The sequence below is a fragment of the Macaca mulatta genome, chromosome 17, assembly GCF_049350105.2.
Source record: "Macaca mulatta isolate MMU2019108-1 chromosome 17, T2T-MMU8v2.0, whole genome shotgun sequence".
Taxonomy (NCBI): domain Eukaryota; kingdom Metazoa; phylum Chordata; class Mammalia; order Primates; family Cercopithecidae; genus Macaca; species Macaca mulatta.
Genome location: NC_133422.1, coordinates 24,798,336 through 24,811,947, shown reverse-complemented (window position 1 = coordinate 24,811,947; position 13,612 = coordinate 24,798,336). Strand labels below are relative to the sequence as shown.

The 13,612-nt window shown below is 38.8% G+C and overlaps 1 protein-coding gene across 1 annotated transcript in view; it reads right to left on the bottom strand.

Annotated features, from left to right (window-relative positions):
* COG3 (component of oligomeric golgi complex 3) overlaps positions 1-13,612 on the bottom strand; it is a 71,414-nt gene that overhangs the window by 9,918 nt on the left and 47,884 nt on the right. Inside the window, exons 17-20 of the mRNA XM_001096875.5 lie at positions 11,529-11,649; positions 8,939-9,027; positions 8,695-8,829; positions 2,448-2,523 (exon numbers count right to left, since the gene is read on the bottom strand). Of these exons, the coding sequence (XP_001096875.1) occupies positions 2,448-2,523; positions 8,695-8,829; positions 8,939-9,027; positions 11,529-11,649 (421 nt within the window). The remainder of the gene's footprint in view (positions 1-2,447; positions 2,524-8,694; positions 8,830-8,938; positions 9,028-11,528; positions 11,650-13,612) is intronic.

Here is a 13,612-nt window from a genome sequence, read left to right as displayed (position 1 = left end):
AATGACAAAGTAGCAAGTCCTACTTCAATCAGTCCTTTTGTCTACTCCTGTTAGTTTCCTTTTATCTACTCCTGCTTTACTATGACAATTCTAAACTCTAGTAATGCTTAAGAGCACAATACATCTAACACTTTGAATCCTATTAGGGTTCCACTTGAGAAAATGACAGCCCCTATTTTGAGAGAAAGGATCTTTCCAAAGGGGAAAGAGCAATACATTAATTATGCCAGTATCAAGAGACTGGGCTTAGCTGTAGTGGTTTCTACCTATCTTAAGAAAGATTTATCATACCCAAGAGTTTCATTGACATAAATGTTCCAAATAAAAATCAGCTCCTATTTCTAACTAAGCCCTATAAAAGCAACTGGAACCTTAAGTCAAAGGCTCCAATTAATCCCCAAATCATCAGAATTCCTTCAAGAAGTAGGCTGAGTTGTGAACTGAAAAATCTGCCTCTTGACTGTGAGGAATCAGAAGAGGCGGTTAATACTATGCCAGACTATGATTAGAATTTCCAGTATTGTCAGTAAAAGAACCTGATTTTCTGTCTTCAGACAGAATGCACTACTGTATTAGGTGTGCTTTTGTAGTAAGACGACAAAGATTTCTATTCCACACACAACACGAACGTTTAAAATAACAAAGACAATAGAACGTTCCTTGTCTGCATCACGGTAAATGAAACACCTAAAGCATGTCACAAAGTTTATGTGTAATAAAACAAATCAACTCAAACCTATATTGACATCATCAAAGTTCACATGAGGAACCTTTGAAATAAAATCTTATCTTCCTTTCAAAGACAACTGACATTCTCTACATTTACAAATCTTCCTAAGCGATACAGAGCTACTCTTCTAATTTCTCAGTTCAACTTCAAGTTAACCTAAGGCATTCATAATTAAAAATTTTGAGGCCAGGCGCAGTGGCTCAGGACTGTAATCCCAGCACTTTGGGAGGTCGAGGTGGGCGGATCACCTGAGGTCAGGAATTCAAGACCAGCCTGGCCAACATGGTGAAACCCCGTCTCTACTAAAAATACAAACACTAGCTGAGCACAGTGATGTATGCCCGTAGTCCCAGCTACTCAGGAGGCTGAGGCAGGAAAATTGCTTGAACCCGGGAGGCGGAGGTTGTGGTGAGCTGAGATCATGCCACTGCACTCCAGTCTGGGCGACAGAGTGAGACTTTGTCTTAAAAAAAAAAAAAAAAGTTTTCTTTGAGCTGGGTGCAGTGGCACACACCTTTTTTAATACAAAAATTAACTGGGCATGGTGGTGGGCACCTGTAATCCCAGCTACTTGGGAGATTGATGCAGGAGAATTGGCTAAATCCAGGAGTCGGGGGTTGCAGTGAGCCGAGATCACACCACTGCACTCCAGCCTGGGCAACAGAGCAAGACTCCATCTCAAAAAAATAATAAATACAATTTTGGAGGCTTTGAATAGCTTCAATCATTCTTCCCAAAGAAAATGAATACTTAACAGATATAATGCTCTTTCAATATGGAAAACCAATCATATTAAAAAGTTGATTCCAGATTAGGAGCCTGTGCACAGCCAATTTTTCATGGATGCAAAGCCAGAATCATTTTTTGGATCTCTCTCACTGAGTGGAAAGCTGCCCTCCAATTTGGACACAGCTTACCCGTAATTAAAACACTCATTCTTTCTCCATTTTGCCCGTTTTAGTTTCAAAGGCTCTCTACACAATATTGGCCAGGGAATGGCCAGAAATATCAATTTAACGAAATGATTTATTTCGGTTTAATGGCAACTTAAAATGCCGCAAGATGTACCAAAAATAACGTTAGTCGTGATTTTAAATGTCTAACGCTAAAGACCAAAAAAAACAAAAAAAAAACCAAAACCCTCCAGCACAAAAAAATTTACATTTAAGAAAGACTAAGACTGGGAAGATCTCAAATACATCTGCCAATCAGACAATAATATTGCCTGCCAACTCCCAAGTGACACCTCAATTTTTATAATTTTTTTTTCCCCAATACTCTAAAATGTCAACAGAGGATAACTTGGACAAAATGTGGAAGAAAATAGTGGCCCAGCATTTCTTCATACACTTGAAAGTAGGTGCACTCGCCATAATTTCTTCCTATCAACCACAGTGTTTTCATCAAAGCTTGAACACAATGAATAGTGGGTGTACAGCAATCAACAGACTCAAAGGGTTTCCATCTTAGCCATATTTTAGTTTTAACTGGGTGATTTTTCAAAACAAAAATTCTTCCTTCCTTGATATGCTTGTTGAAATGCAAGTAGTGCTAGCCAGTGAAGACCTGTCAGCTCCAAACTCAATCCTGCATTAACTCAGATTGCAGCACCCCAGAGTGAATAGGAAACCAACTCCAAGCTGTCACAGTAAGGACTATATAAATGCAGATTAATAACATCCTAAAAAAGAAATCCAAAACGGTCAAATGAGAATACCTGGTTGTGCCCAAGGCTGCTGTGAGAGAGTATACTTGGGGCCTCCTTGACTGGCCATTGTTTTTAACGCTGAAACCTAATAGAGGAGACAAGAAGAAAAAAAGTTTCATTTCTTCAATGACAAATTAAACTGGTACTGCTCTCAAGGGATACACAACACCATTTAAACCTATTAAAACACCATGATAATCAAATGTGCAGCCCCAACAAAAACGCATCATCTCATAATCCTTTATAGGTAATCAACATTTTTAGCAAAACTTCTTTTGTGATTTCAAGGCACATGGTTATCTTGCCAAAAATCATACCTAAGTCCTGAGGCATTCTATCTGAAATACTTCCTGCTAGGAAGACAAAAATGAAGCCCTAGAGAAATGTCAACACAAAACAGGTGTCTTTTAAGGAGACTGTTTTGTCAGTATTAAATTATTTTTGTAAGTAATTAGAAAAATGTCACCCTAGCTGGATAAAATCTCCTTTACATCTGGAGGATCATTTTTCTTATATCACAGAGAGAATGTCATTAAAACAAACAAATAAGATTTTCAAATACCATCAAAAATCATATATGACTGACCAATCAGTGCTCAAGATAGACCTGAATGACCATCTTCTAGTCATCTCTTTTCATTCCTTAGCAGCAGTATAGAGAAGCTTGAACAAGACTGTTTCTAAGATAGTAAGCTGTGGTGGAGCTATGGGGTAGCTGGGGAGGGTGAGAGAGAAACTGCGTAAAACATGTTTTAGAATGGACAGTCATGTGCCAAGGTGCAGTCCATGGCTTTGGCCTCACAGGAAGGTCTCATTAGAAAACCCTGAGCACCAGCTCTACATTTCTCACACAAAAGGCCATACACACATGTAGGCAGAGGATGGGCAGACACAGGGTATAATGTTGACTTGGATCTCTTCAGCCTCCCCTTTGTTTCTAGTTTCTATTTCTCCTCCTGGACCACTCTAGGCCTTTGCTCATACTGCCTACCTATATAAAATCACCTCTTTCCTCCTCTCACTCCATCCCTCGCCATACCTTTATTTTTTGAGATGCACTTTAAAAAATGAATCTCATATATTATAGATACTAGACACTGCTAAAAGAAAAATACATTCACACTTTAGTGTATGTTATCCAAAATATTTTCCGTTGTAAAAATATAAATATACTAATGTGTATACATTTACAAATCTGGGAACAGTGTTCTGTGAACTTTTTTCCCCACTTAAATCTATATTCTGGTCATTTTCCCACATCCAACGGTTTTGTTTTAATAGTAATGGCTGCCTACTGTTGCACTGAATGCTCCAGAATTTAACCAATTTCATAACATATATTTAGGCTTTGTACAAGTATTTTTATGTTAAAAACAAATATAAACTAGTATATTCATCCCTATTTACTATCCAGATAGTTTACTTATCTTTAAGTCAAACCTCCAAGAGCATTTGCTTCAAAAGTTTTCCCCAATTAGCCTCATTTTTTTATAAGGCTAGTCAAGGGGAGCATTGGGAGCCCCATCTTTTTAAAAATTCCTACACAATGAACAAAGACCCATCGTCTCACAATGGCACTGCTGTATACAGTTTAATGTTTACCTATTTTTCTATCTTAATTTCCCTTTAGGTTATACCTCCTTGAGAGCAGGAATTAAACTTACAGATCAAACTTGATTACATGTACTAGATCAAGAACAAAATTTAAGTTTACAGTGTTACTGAGGAAATTAACAACACTCCAGAGGGAATATTAAGAATAAACTCGTAATAATCAAATTGCTTGAAAGAAAATGAATATTTTCTACATAGAAGTCTGAGTTTTTAGCATAAACTGGTCCCATCAGAAAACAAAACAAAACAAAACAAAAAAACTTTTAAGCTTAGCTACAAACCTGGAATTATACTTCCTTTAAAATGCCTTAATTTTGACTTTTCGCTAAAGCAAAATCTTCACCTCAAATTTGTCAAACTGTACTACCAAATAACATTTCTGCAGCAAGCACTTTACAGATACACATAAGATCTTGTTTTGTCTCATGATAACCTTAACTTCAATCAGAAGGTGGCAGACGCAGTTGCAGGATCTAGGGCTCAGCTGCCTTGACACAAAGTTCTGTGCTTTCTACTATAACCATTACCATCCCAAGTACTACTTAAGGGTTTGTTTCAAGCAACATTTAGTACAATGGAATTCTAGAACAATAAAAAAGTATCAACAGTTTTTGAAGTTTGGTAGAAAATAATCTAAGCCAAATGTTTTCATATGAGCCTCTACTCCTAACCCTTAGAAGAGTATTACATTCCCTCAGGTCAAATACTTAGAGAAGAGGTTATTTTTCCAGGTGCAGGAAATGAGGCAACAGAGCGTATATGCTCTTCTAGTACTTACTTTATTTTTTCTCATGAAAGATCAATAATTATACCAAAAATCAAGTATTAAATAGAAACCAGACAGGTGTTGTAGAAATGTTTATCTTATGAATACTCAACCTGTTTCTCAACCTGTCAAATAAAGATGCTTCTCTTACTCAACGTTCCAGGGATGTAGTAAGAATTAATGCATAGTAAGTGTCTCAACAAGGAGCACAGAGGAAGAAGCTACATAAACAAGGCCAATTTACAGTAGATGAAAGGGATCCAAATTAGACCCCAACTCTTTAAGCTCAAAAACAAGTCTTCTGACAACCTAAAAATATTCTCTACGTGGTAATACATATACATTGTTAAAAATCAGTCCAAACTTAGAAACAAGCTGAGGATATTTTACTGATGAGGCTTACATCCGAATGATAAATACCAAGACCTACAAACACACCTCCAAATGAGATGAAAGACTGTTTCCCATCTGTACCTATGGATGTTGATTTTCCTGCAGTCGTTTATCAGGGGACAAGCACTAGTTGCCTTATAAAATGCTAACTAAGCCCAGGCACAGTGGCTCCTGCCTGTAATCTCAGCACTTTGGGTGGCCGAGGAGGGCAGATCCCTTGAGGCCAAGAGTTTGAGACCAGCCTGGTCAACATGGTGAAACCCCATCTCTACAAAAAATACAAAAAAAATTAGCCAGGCATGGTGGCACACACCTGTAATCTCAGCTACTCAGGAGGCTGAGGCAAAAGAATTGCTTGAACCCAGGAGGCGGAGGTTGCAGTGAGCTGAGATCGTGCCACTGCACTCCAGCCTGGGTAACAAGAGCAAGACTGCCTAAAAAAAAAAAAAAAAAAAAAACCTAACTAAATAAGAGGCATGAGATTCTGCACTTGCAGGTAATTAATGCTGAGGTTTACCTTTTAAAGTTTTCTATAAACTCTTCCTCTTTCTCTGCTATTCAGAATGCTAGTAACAGTCACCAGGTAAAAAGTGAAAAATCTTTGGTCCACAAATTCTAAGATGCAGTGTCTCAAATGGTCACGTGTGTGTATGTGTGCATGTGTGTGTGCGCGCGTGCACACACACATATATGTATCTTTGTCTCTGACTCACTCTATGCCACAGGATGAAAGGGAACTGAATCTGGAATAACACACCATAAAAGGGAACTCAGTCCTCCAGGCTGTGGGGTCCACTCAGTAGAAACTCAGCCAGCAGCAGTGAGGGCCCAGGGTTGACAGAGGAAAAGGGAGGCAAGTACAAGTGGTCTGAGCAAGGGCAGCAGAGACTGATTATGCAGGACGAGACTGGCTTCTCACGGGGATGAGAGCCAAGACCTTTCCCTTCCCGATCCCATTACAAAGGGAATATAAAAACAGGTCCATGAACATTTGTTCAGGGATCCCTGCTATACGCATGTAGCATGTCCATGGAGAACCATTACATAATTCAGACTTGGAATATTTTCTACATAAACCTCTATTTCCTTTTTCAAAAAAAAGAAAAATGTTTTGAGACAGAGTCTTGCTATGTTGCCCAAGTTGGTGTTGAACTCCTGGGCTCAGCCATCCTCCCACCTCAGCCACCCAGAGTAGCTAAGATCATGGGCATGTGTGAATTTTTATTCTCTTGATATCTAGAAAAACTGTGCTGTTCTAGAACAACCCTTTAATCTTAGATTTCATTATAATCAACTTGCTTATTTCAGAAGATTCATTCTGCTGTTCTGTTATCGTACAATATTCATCTATAATACTTCCCACCAGTACTATGTGGATGTTCTCCCAGAAATACACATTACAATCTACCAACTTGTTTTTCACAAGGGTAGTTTCAGTAAAAACTGTAAGTTATCTGTAAATTGCAAAGTACCAATACTCAAACCTTTTTTAAAAAATCAAAACCTAGAAGAAAGCATTTCTATCCCCCTGCTTTTTTACATTTTTGTGGTGGGAAAAAATGCATATATACACACATTCCAAATACTTGGAGTAAAATCCACTTAACAAGCAGTATATGCCAGTGATAAACAAAAGAGTACTTTGTTTTAACATTTCTATGCATTTTTGGCCTTTTTAATTATTTTTTAAAAGTCGTATTTTCTGTCTTTGCCGCAGGCTTCAGGCATGTTAGCACTGATGGACTCAACAAGAAGTTTCTAAAGAACAATTGCTTAGCTGTCTCCTTGTTATTTCATACATGTATCTTGTCTGTCCAGTTACGATTAGTCAAATTTGAAAATAAGAGCCATCATATTTTTTTTTCTTTCTTTTTTTTTTTTTGAGACAGAGTCTCGCTCTGTCGCCCAGGCTAGAGTGCAGTGGCTGGATCTCAGCTCACTGCAAGCTCCGCCTCCCGGGTTCACGCCATTCTCCTGCCTCAGCCTCCCGAGTAGCTGGGACTACAGGCTCCTGCCACCTCACCCAGCTAGTTTTTTGTATTTTTTTTAGTAGAGACAGGGTTTCACCGTGTTAGCCAGGATGGTCTCGATCTCCTGACCTTGTGATCCGCCCATCTTGGCCTCCCAAAGTGCTGGGATTACAGGCTTGAGCCACCACGCCTGGGCAAGCCATCATATTTTTATTCTTTTTATGATGTCCTCTGATACAAGTCTGGGGTACACAGTAGTGGCTTAATAAATAAAAATTTCATGACTTTTCTTTCTTTCTCTCTTTTTATTTTATTTTACTTTATTTTGAGACAGTCTCACTCTGTCACCCAGGCTGGAGTACAGTGGGCTGATCTTGACTCACTGCACCCTCGACCTCCCGGCTCAAGCAATCTTCCCACCTCAGCCTCCCAAGCAGCTAGGACTATAGGCACATGCCCCTAAACATGGCTAATTTTGTTCATTTTTTTTAGTGACTAGGTCTCACTATGTTGCCCAGGACTGTTAACCAGTGTCAGACTCCTGGGGCTGGAGCGATTCTCCTGTTTCAGCCTTCCAAAGTGCTGGGATTATAGTTGTGAGCCACCACACCCAGCCTAACTTCAAGACTTCTTAAATATCTTTAAGTCCTTAGTGATGACACTTAAATTTTTTTTAAATGATTAGGATGCAACAAGAATGTCAAAATAGCCATGATCTGCTTTTCTCTTTGCTAGCATTCGCCAGTTAATGGATTTTAGCTTAGAAGACAGAGACAGAGAGAATATACTATCCACACAGTCAGTCCTCACTTAATATCAGCAATAGGTTCCTGAAAACTGTGACTTTAAGTGAAATGACGCACAGCATGTCCTCAAATAAAGTCGTTTCCTTCAACGGTTTAACATTGCTTCATTATACTGTGGATAAGGAAAAAAAATTGGTTTCATTTTATGTTGCTTTACTTAAAGTCAGTTTCCAGGAAGAGACTACCGATGTGAAGGAGGACTGACTGTATATTAAATCCATATATCTGACAGTTAACAATGCTATGTTATGAAACTCTTCAATTCTCAATTATCCATGCAAAACGGAAGAGAGAAATGGCATGTAAAACAAAGAGGAAAACAAATCACCCATTTTAAGAATGGGAAACCCTGATTCCCAGGACCGTGGTTGCTGCCATGCAGGTCCAGGAGAAAGTGAGATTCCAGCAGAAAGTGAGAGTCCCAGCCCACATGCAGATAACCTACAAGGCAGATAAACAGAACACAGCTAACCAGGGGTCGGCTATAACTAGCTTTGCAATATTTCCACTCTTCCTCTTAAAAACAAAAACTGTGCAAGTGTATCCAAAAGTCCAAAAACCAAAAAGCACAGTGATTTCCTAGACAGAATCATTAAGACTTGGGCTCACTATCTCCTTCTGCTGGAGTTCACACAAGAGAGTAACTGAAGAGGAAGCCTAGGGAAGAAGGCAAAGTGACTTCACCAAATAGGCACTAAGGGCCATACCTTTGTCATGAACTCCTCCAGCTGGTCTACAAACAGCTTGGTCTGCTGCTCAATAAACTGCTCACAGGCCGATTTCAGATGACGGTCTACGTCTTTTTTAGAGTCAAGATAATGTTCTCTAATCTCAGGAGTACCCTTAAAAAAAAGATAACAATTTCCTCCTGTTTTTATGTGCCTAGAAATCACCAGACATGTAAACAATGTCGTTTATCTCCCACCACCAATGAAACAGACTCCTTCTCACCTCCAACAAGAACTCTATCAAGGCATTGTTGCTATTCAGCCTAAAAAATCTTGGAACAGTCATAGGGTTCAGGATTTTAAATGCTGCATCTGTGAAACAAAATTACTCATCCAGTGAACATGGAAAGTTTCAACAGCAAAGCCATGTGTAACATACACCAGTTCTCTACCACCACAAGGCAAAAAGCCAGTTCACCTTCAGCAACTCACCTCCATGAAAGGCTGAGAGTGAGATGAGCACCAATGATGGCTACAGTACTCACAGAGTTATTTTCCAGAAGTTTGAATTGCAAAATGACTATTAATCTCAATTATTCACTTACCAAAAAAAAAGAAAAATGATAAATGGTAATTGGCCCCTTAAAATCTCACTGCTTTACTTTTAGGATATTAAATAGGTTTTTAAGAAATACTCATATACTTACCCAGCTTGTTTGTTAAAATCCTGGCTGGCACGGAAATTTATTCATTTGAAGCAGAGTGAATAAACTAATGTGTCAGCCAAGAAGAAAACACCAAAAGGACATATTTACCCCTTAACCTCCAGACTAACTAAAATCTATGTAAAGTATTAGCTGAGGTCTCATTGATGTTCAAATGCAATACGATATAATGTTAGTCTTGAGAGGTTAGAGGCGTAAAAGTAAAGACAGCAAGTATTATTAAGTGAGTAAGAAAAAAACATCTCTTTGCTTTGCCAGACTAGATAAAGCAAAGCATGAAATCTTCCAATCTAGTTTTGCAAGCACACAGTACCATAATATTTACTGCCTTGACCCTCGTAGTAATGAAGAAGAACCTCTCTCTATCAGTTCAGTATTCAGAGTAAAGCTTTAGTAAATAGTTGTTTGTGTCTGCTGTCTTTTCTATAAGACCCCTCAAAGATTCTGTCTGCACAGAATCAAATCATCATATGGTAGGGTTACACAGGCTTTGTAATATTTGGGGGAAAACATACTTTCAATCCAAATTTTGCCACAATCTCAAGATATTTCACTTTCTCTCACTTCAGTTGATCTACACTAGAACCAAGCAGCAACAAATTACAAATTAGAAAAAAATGACAGAAAGTAAATCAACCCTGCTCTATCCCATCACTTAAAGTACGAACTGTCAGAAGCTGGGAATTCTTCAAAGTGTAAGAGTATGATTCCCACATCTCACACTGAAAGGAATGAATGAAATCAAAGAGAATGGGTGGGAGATGGAAGCCTCTGATGAGAGTAAGTTTTAAAAAACCCACGTGTTCTGTAAAGGCAAAAGCCAGGAAATCTGGCTCCTATTTAAAAACCAAACCAAAACAAAAACACATAGTATGCCACTTTCAAGGTTAGAGAAAAAAACAAAAATAATTTTAAAATTTAAAAATCACAAAGTACATAACAGACATGCTTTACAGAACCAAAACATATTCTCTGTGGTGGACAAGAGAGAGCATTAGGGAACGAAAAAGAGCAAACTGTTTTAAGAGGACTTATCAAGCAGTTACCCTGGCTCTCCGGTGAGTTAAATCAAATCCACTGTCAGATAAGCAAAGGAATTGGGGAACTAAAAACCTACTATCCTTGAACATCCTTGTTTGGGGTTCCTCTAAACTGTAACACATAGAAAATAATTTGAGTGACCGTTTTTTTAATTGCCCCAAAACATTAGAGAGAAGTTAACTGATTACATAAATGAATGGCTTAAGGCAGCAGAGCATAAATCTCTTAAAAACATTTAAGATAAAGTTTACATAAATTTGTAAGTAATTAAGGGACGTGAGGGATGTTTATGGTATATCCTTAACTGCTTAAGATCAATTATCTTAGAAATTAACTACTCTGATCTTTTAGAAATCATCTCTTACCAATTCAGAGGCAAATCACTAGGATGGATGAATCATCTTTCTCAAGATGATTCAATGTCTATTACCAACTCAAAGATCCTATCTTACATGATTACTGATTTAATACCACTGAAGTTTATTTAAGCACCTAAAACTTACAAAGATGTCAACGTATATTTTCATTCATTTTCGGTCTTAATGAGCTTGATAACCTCGTGAAGGTATCATGACAAGTTCATTATGCTCATTTTACCTAAAAGGAGGGTGGCGTGGGGAAGCTAAAACACCCACCCAAGATCACACAAGGGCCAGGAAATGATGGGACAGGAAGAAAACCCAATTCTTTCAAATTCTTAGATAAGTACGCTTCTCATTTTACCCAGCTGGCTTCCTGAATTTTCATAAACTGACAAACTCAACTCAGTGCTTAAAGTCATCCCAACTAGTTGACATTATTTACTTAGGAAACAGTTATTATACGGATTTTTCACTTTTTAACTGGTTGTAGGAATATGTGGCAGAGTCTAAATGAGTCTAATACTACAAACTGAAATGTCCAGATACAGTTCCCTTCATAAAGAAAATACAGCAAGTTAGAAGTCGTTAGCATGGTGACAGCTCAGCTCAGTACGAACAAGTAACATATTTAGCAAGGAAAGCATGCAAAAAATTGCAGATGAACATAAAATAAACCTAAAACCTGTGCTGACACATCTGGACAGATCAAACATAGCCAAGTGTGCCAGCCAGGACAGCCAAGTACCTCTAGTTTTCTTGAGGTCCAGGGAAATTTCCTTAATGGTGAATTCAGTGTGAAATGGAGCAATTTGTTCACGAAGTATCAAAAGGTGCTTAATTAAGAAAAGTTGTCCATCAATCTGAGTCTAAATTATAAGACAGAAAAATGGATATGATCACATATTAAATCAAAATAAAAGCATATATTATTAATCAACATTAATCTACCTAGGTTTACAGCCTATGGTGTCAATTCTCTTTTGTTGTGCAATGAACTTTCCTCATGCTAGAATTAAGTTAAAAAATCTTGCTTCAAACTCTTATTCGCACTATCACTTGCTCTACTTTAAAAATCCAAGAAAGTCAGACACAAGGCTGTAAAGCAACACATTTACAGAGAGAAATCCAATCTACTTTCCCCTGGTGCAGAGGTAGAAGAGATGATGCAGCCTAACAGTGGCCCAGAGCAGAGGAGGTAAAGAAAGGCTCAAAGAATAAGCACGATCCTGACCTGGCCTGGCATTCTAGTTTCTCCTCAGGAACATGGCTTTCACTATTTGGTCAAAGCAGTTTCGATATCTAGAACATCAGACATACTTATATTTATACAAATGTAAAACGATTTGGGGTTGCCATTTTGGATCCTCCTGCCACCAACAGAGCTCTGACTACCCACATCCCTGAAGGTCGAGCATGTCCTTCTGCCCTCTCAGGACCCATCCACAAGAGTCTTGTGATTCAAGCTCAGTTCTCAAACCTCTGACCCAATCCTCAAATACTGAATAATCATAGCTCTCATTTCAGAAAAGAGTTTGTATAGTAGTAAGAGCAAGGCTGTATTTGCTCCTTCTTGCTGTTACTCAAGGCAGAATCTTATTTTGAAAATATTGCTAATGAAGCCTTTATATTACCTTAGGAAAAGATAAAGTTATCTTTCAGTAAGCAATATAAATGTTAAAGGAGTTATTAAACGAAGATTCCTTCCCAGTCTCGCTCGCTCTCTCCACCAGTTTTAATAAACATAATCAACGACTTATGTCATGGAAACTCACTTTGCATCCTGGAACACGAAGCACCAGGTAAGTGGGAAATGCTACAGACTTTAAATACTTGCTCTATTTTTAAAAGACCTAACAACTCTGATGCCAAAAATAGTATTGTATAGATTTTATTACTTTACAAAAGCTATTCTAATACAGCAAATAGTATCACGTTAATTTGTTGACAGGTGCTCAGTTTAAGTATGTAAGAACAATTTCTTGCCTTAAAAAACTCTTTAAGACATCAACCGATTTTCACTGATCACTTTTAAGATAAAAATACACAAGCTTGGCCGGGCGTGGTGGCTCGCGCCTATAATCCCAGCACTTTGGGAGGCCGAAACAGGCAGATCACGAGGTCAGGAGATCGAGACCATCCTGGCTAACACGGCAAAACCCCGTCTCTACTAAAAATACAAAAAATTAGCTGGGCTTGGTGGCGGGCACCTGTAGTCCCAGCTCTTAGGGAGGCTGAGGTAGGAGAATGCCGTGAACCCGGGAGGCGGAGCTTGCAGTGAGCCGAGATCGCGCCACTGCACTCCAGCCTGGGCGACAGAGCAAGACTCCGTCTCAAAAAAAACCAAAAGTACACAAGCTCAACCATGAAAATAATAAGCTAGTGTCTATCAAATTGAGAGCTTCTCCATACATACTTAAACTCTTATAATACGCAGGAAACAGAATTCGATAAAAGAGGATGGCCTACAGATAATGAGGGCAAAAGACCCAACAATCAAAACGCTTTTCATGCCTCCCTTAAAAGAAAGGACATGGCCGGGTGCAGTGGCTCACGCCTGTAATCCCAGCACTTTGGGAGGCCAAGGCGGGTGGATCACTTGAGGTCAGGCATTCAAGACCAGCCTGGCCAACATGGTGAAACCCTGTCTCTACTAAAAATGCAAAAATTAGCTGGGCATGGTGCGCACACCTGTAATCCCGGCTACTTGGGTGGCTAAGGCATAAGAATGGCTTGAATCCAGGAGGTGGAGGTTGCAGTGAGCTGAGATAGTGCTACTGCACTCCAGCCTGGGTGAGAGTGAGACTCTGTCTCCAAAAAAAAAAAAAAAAA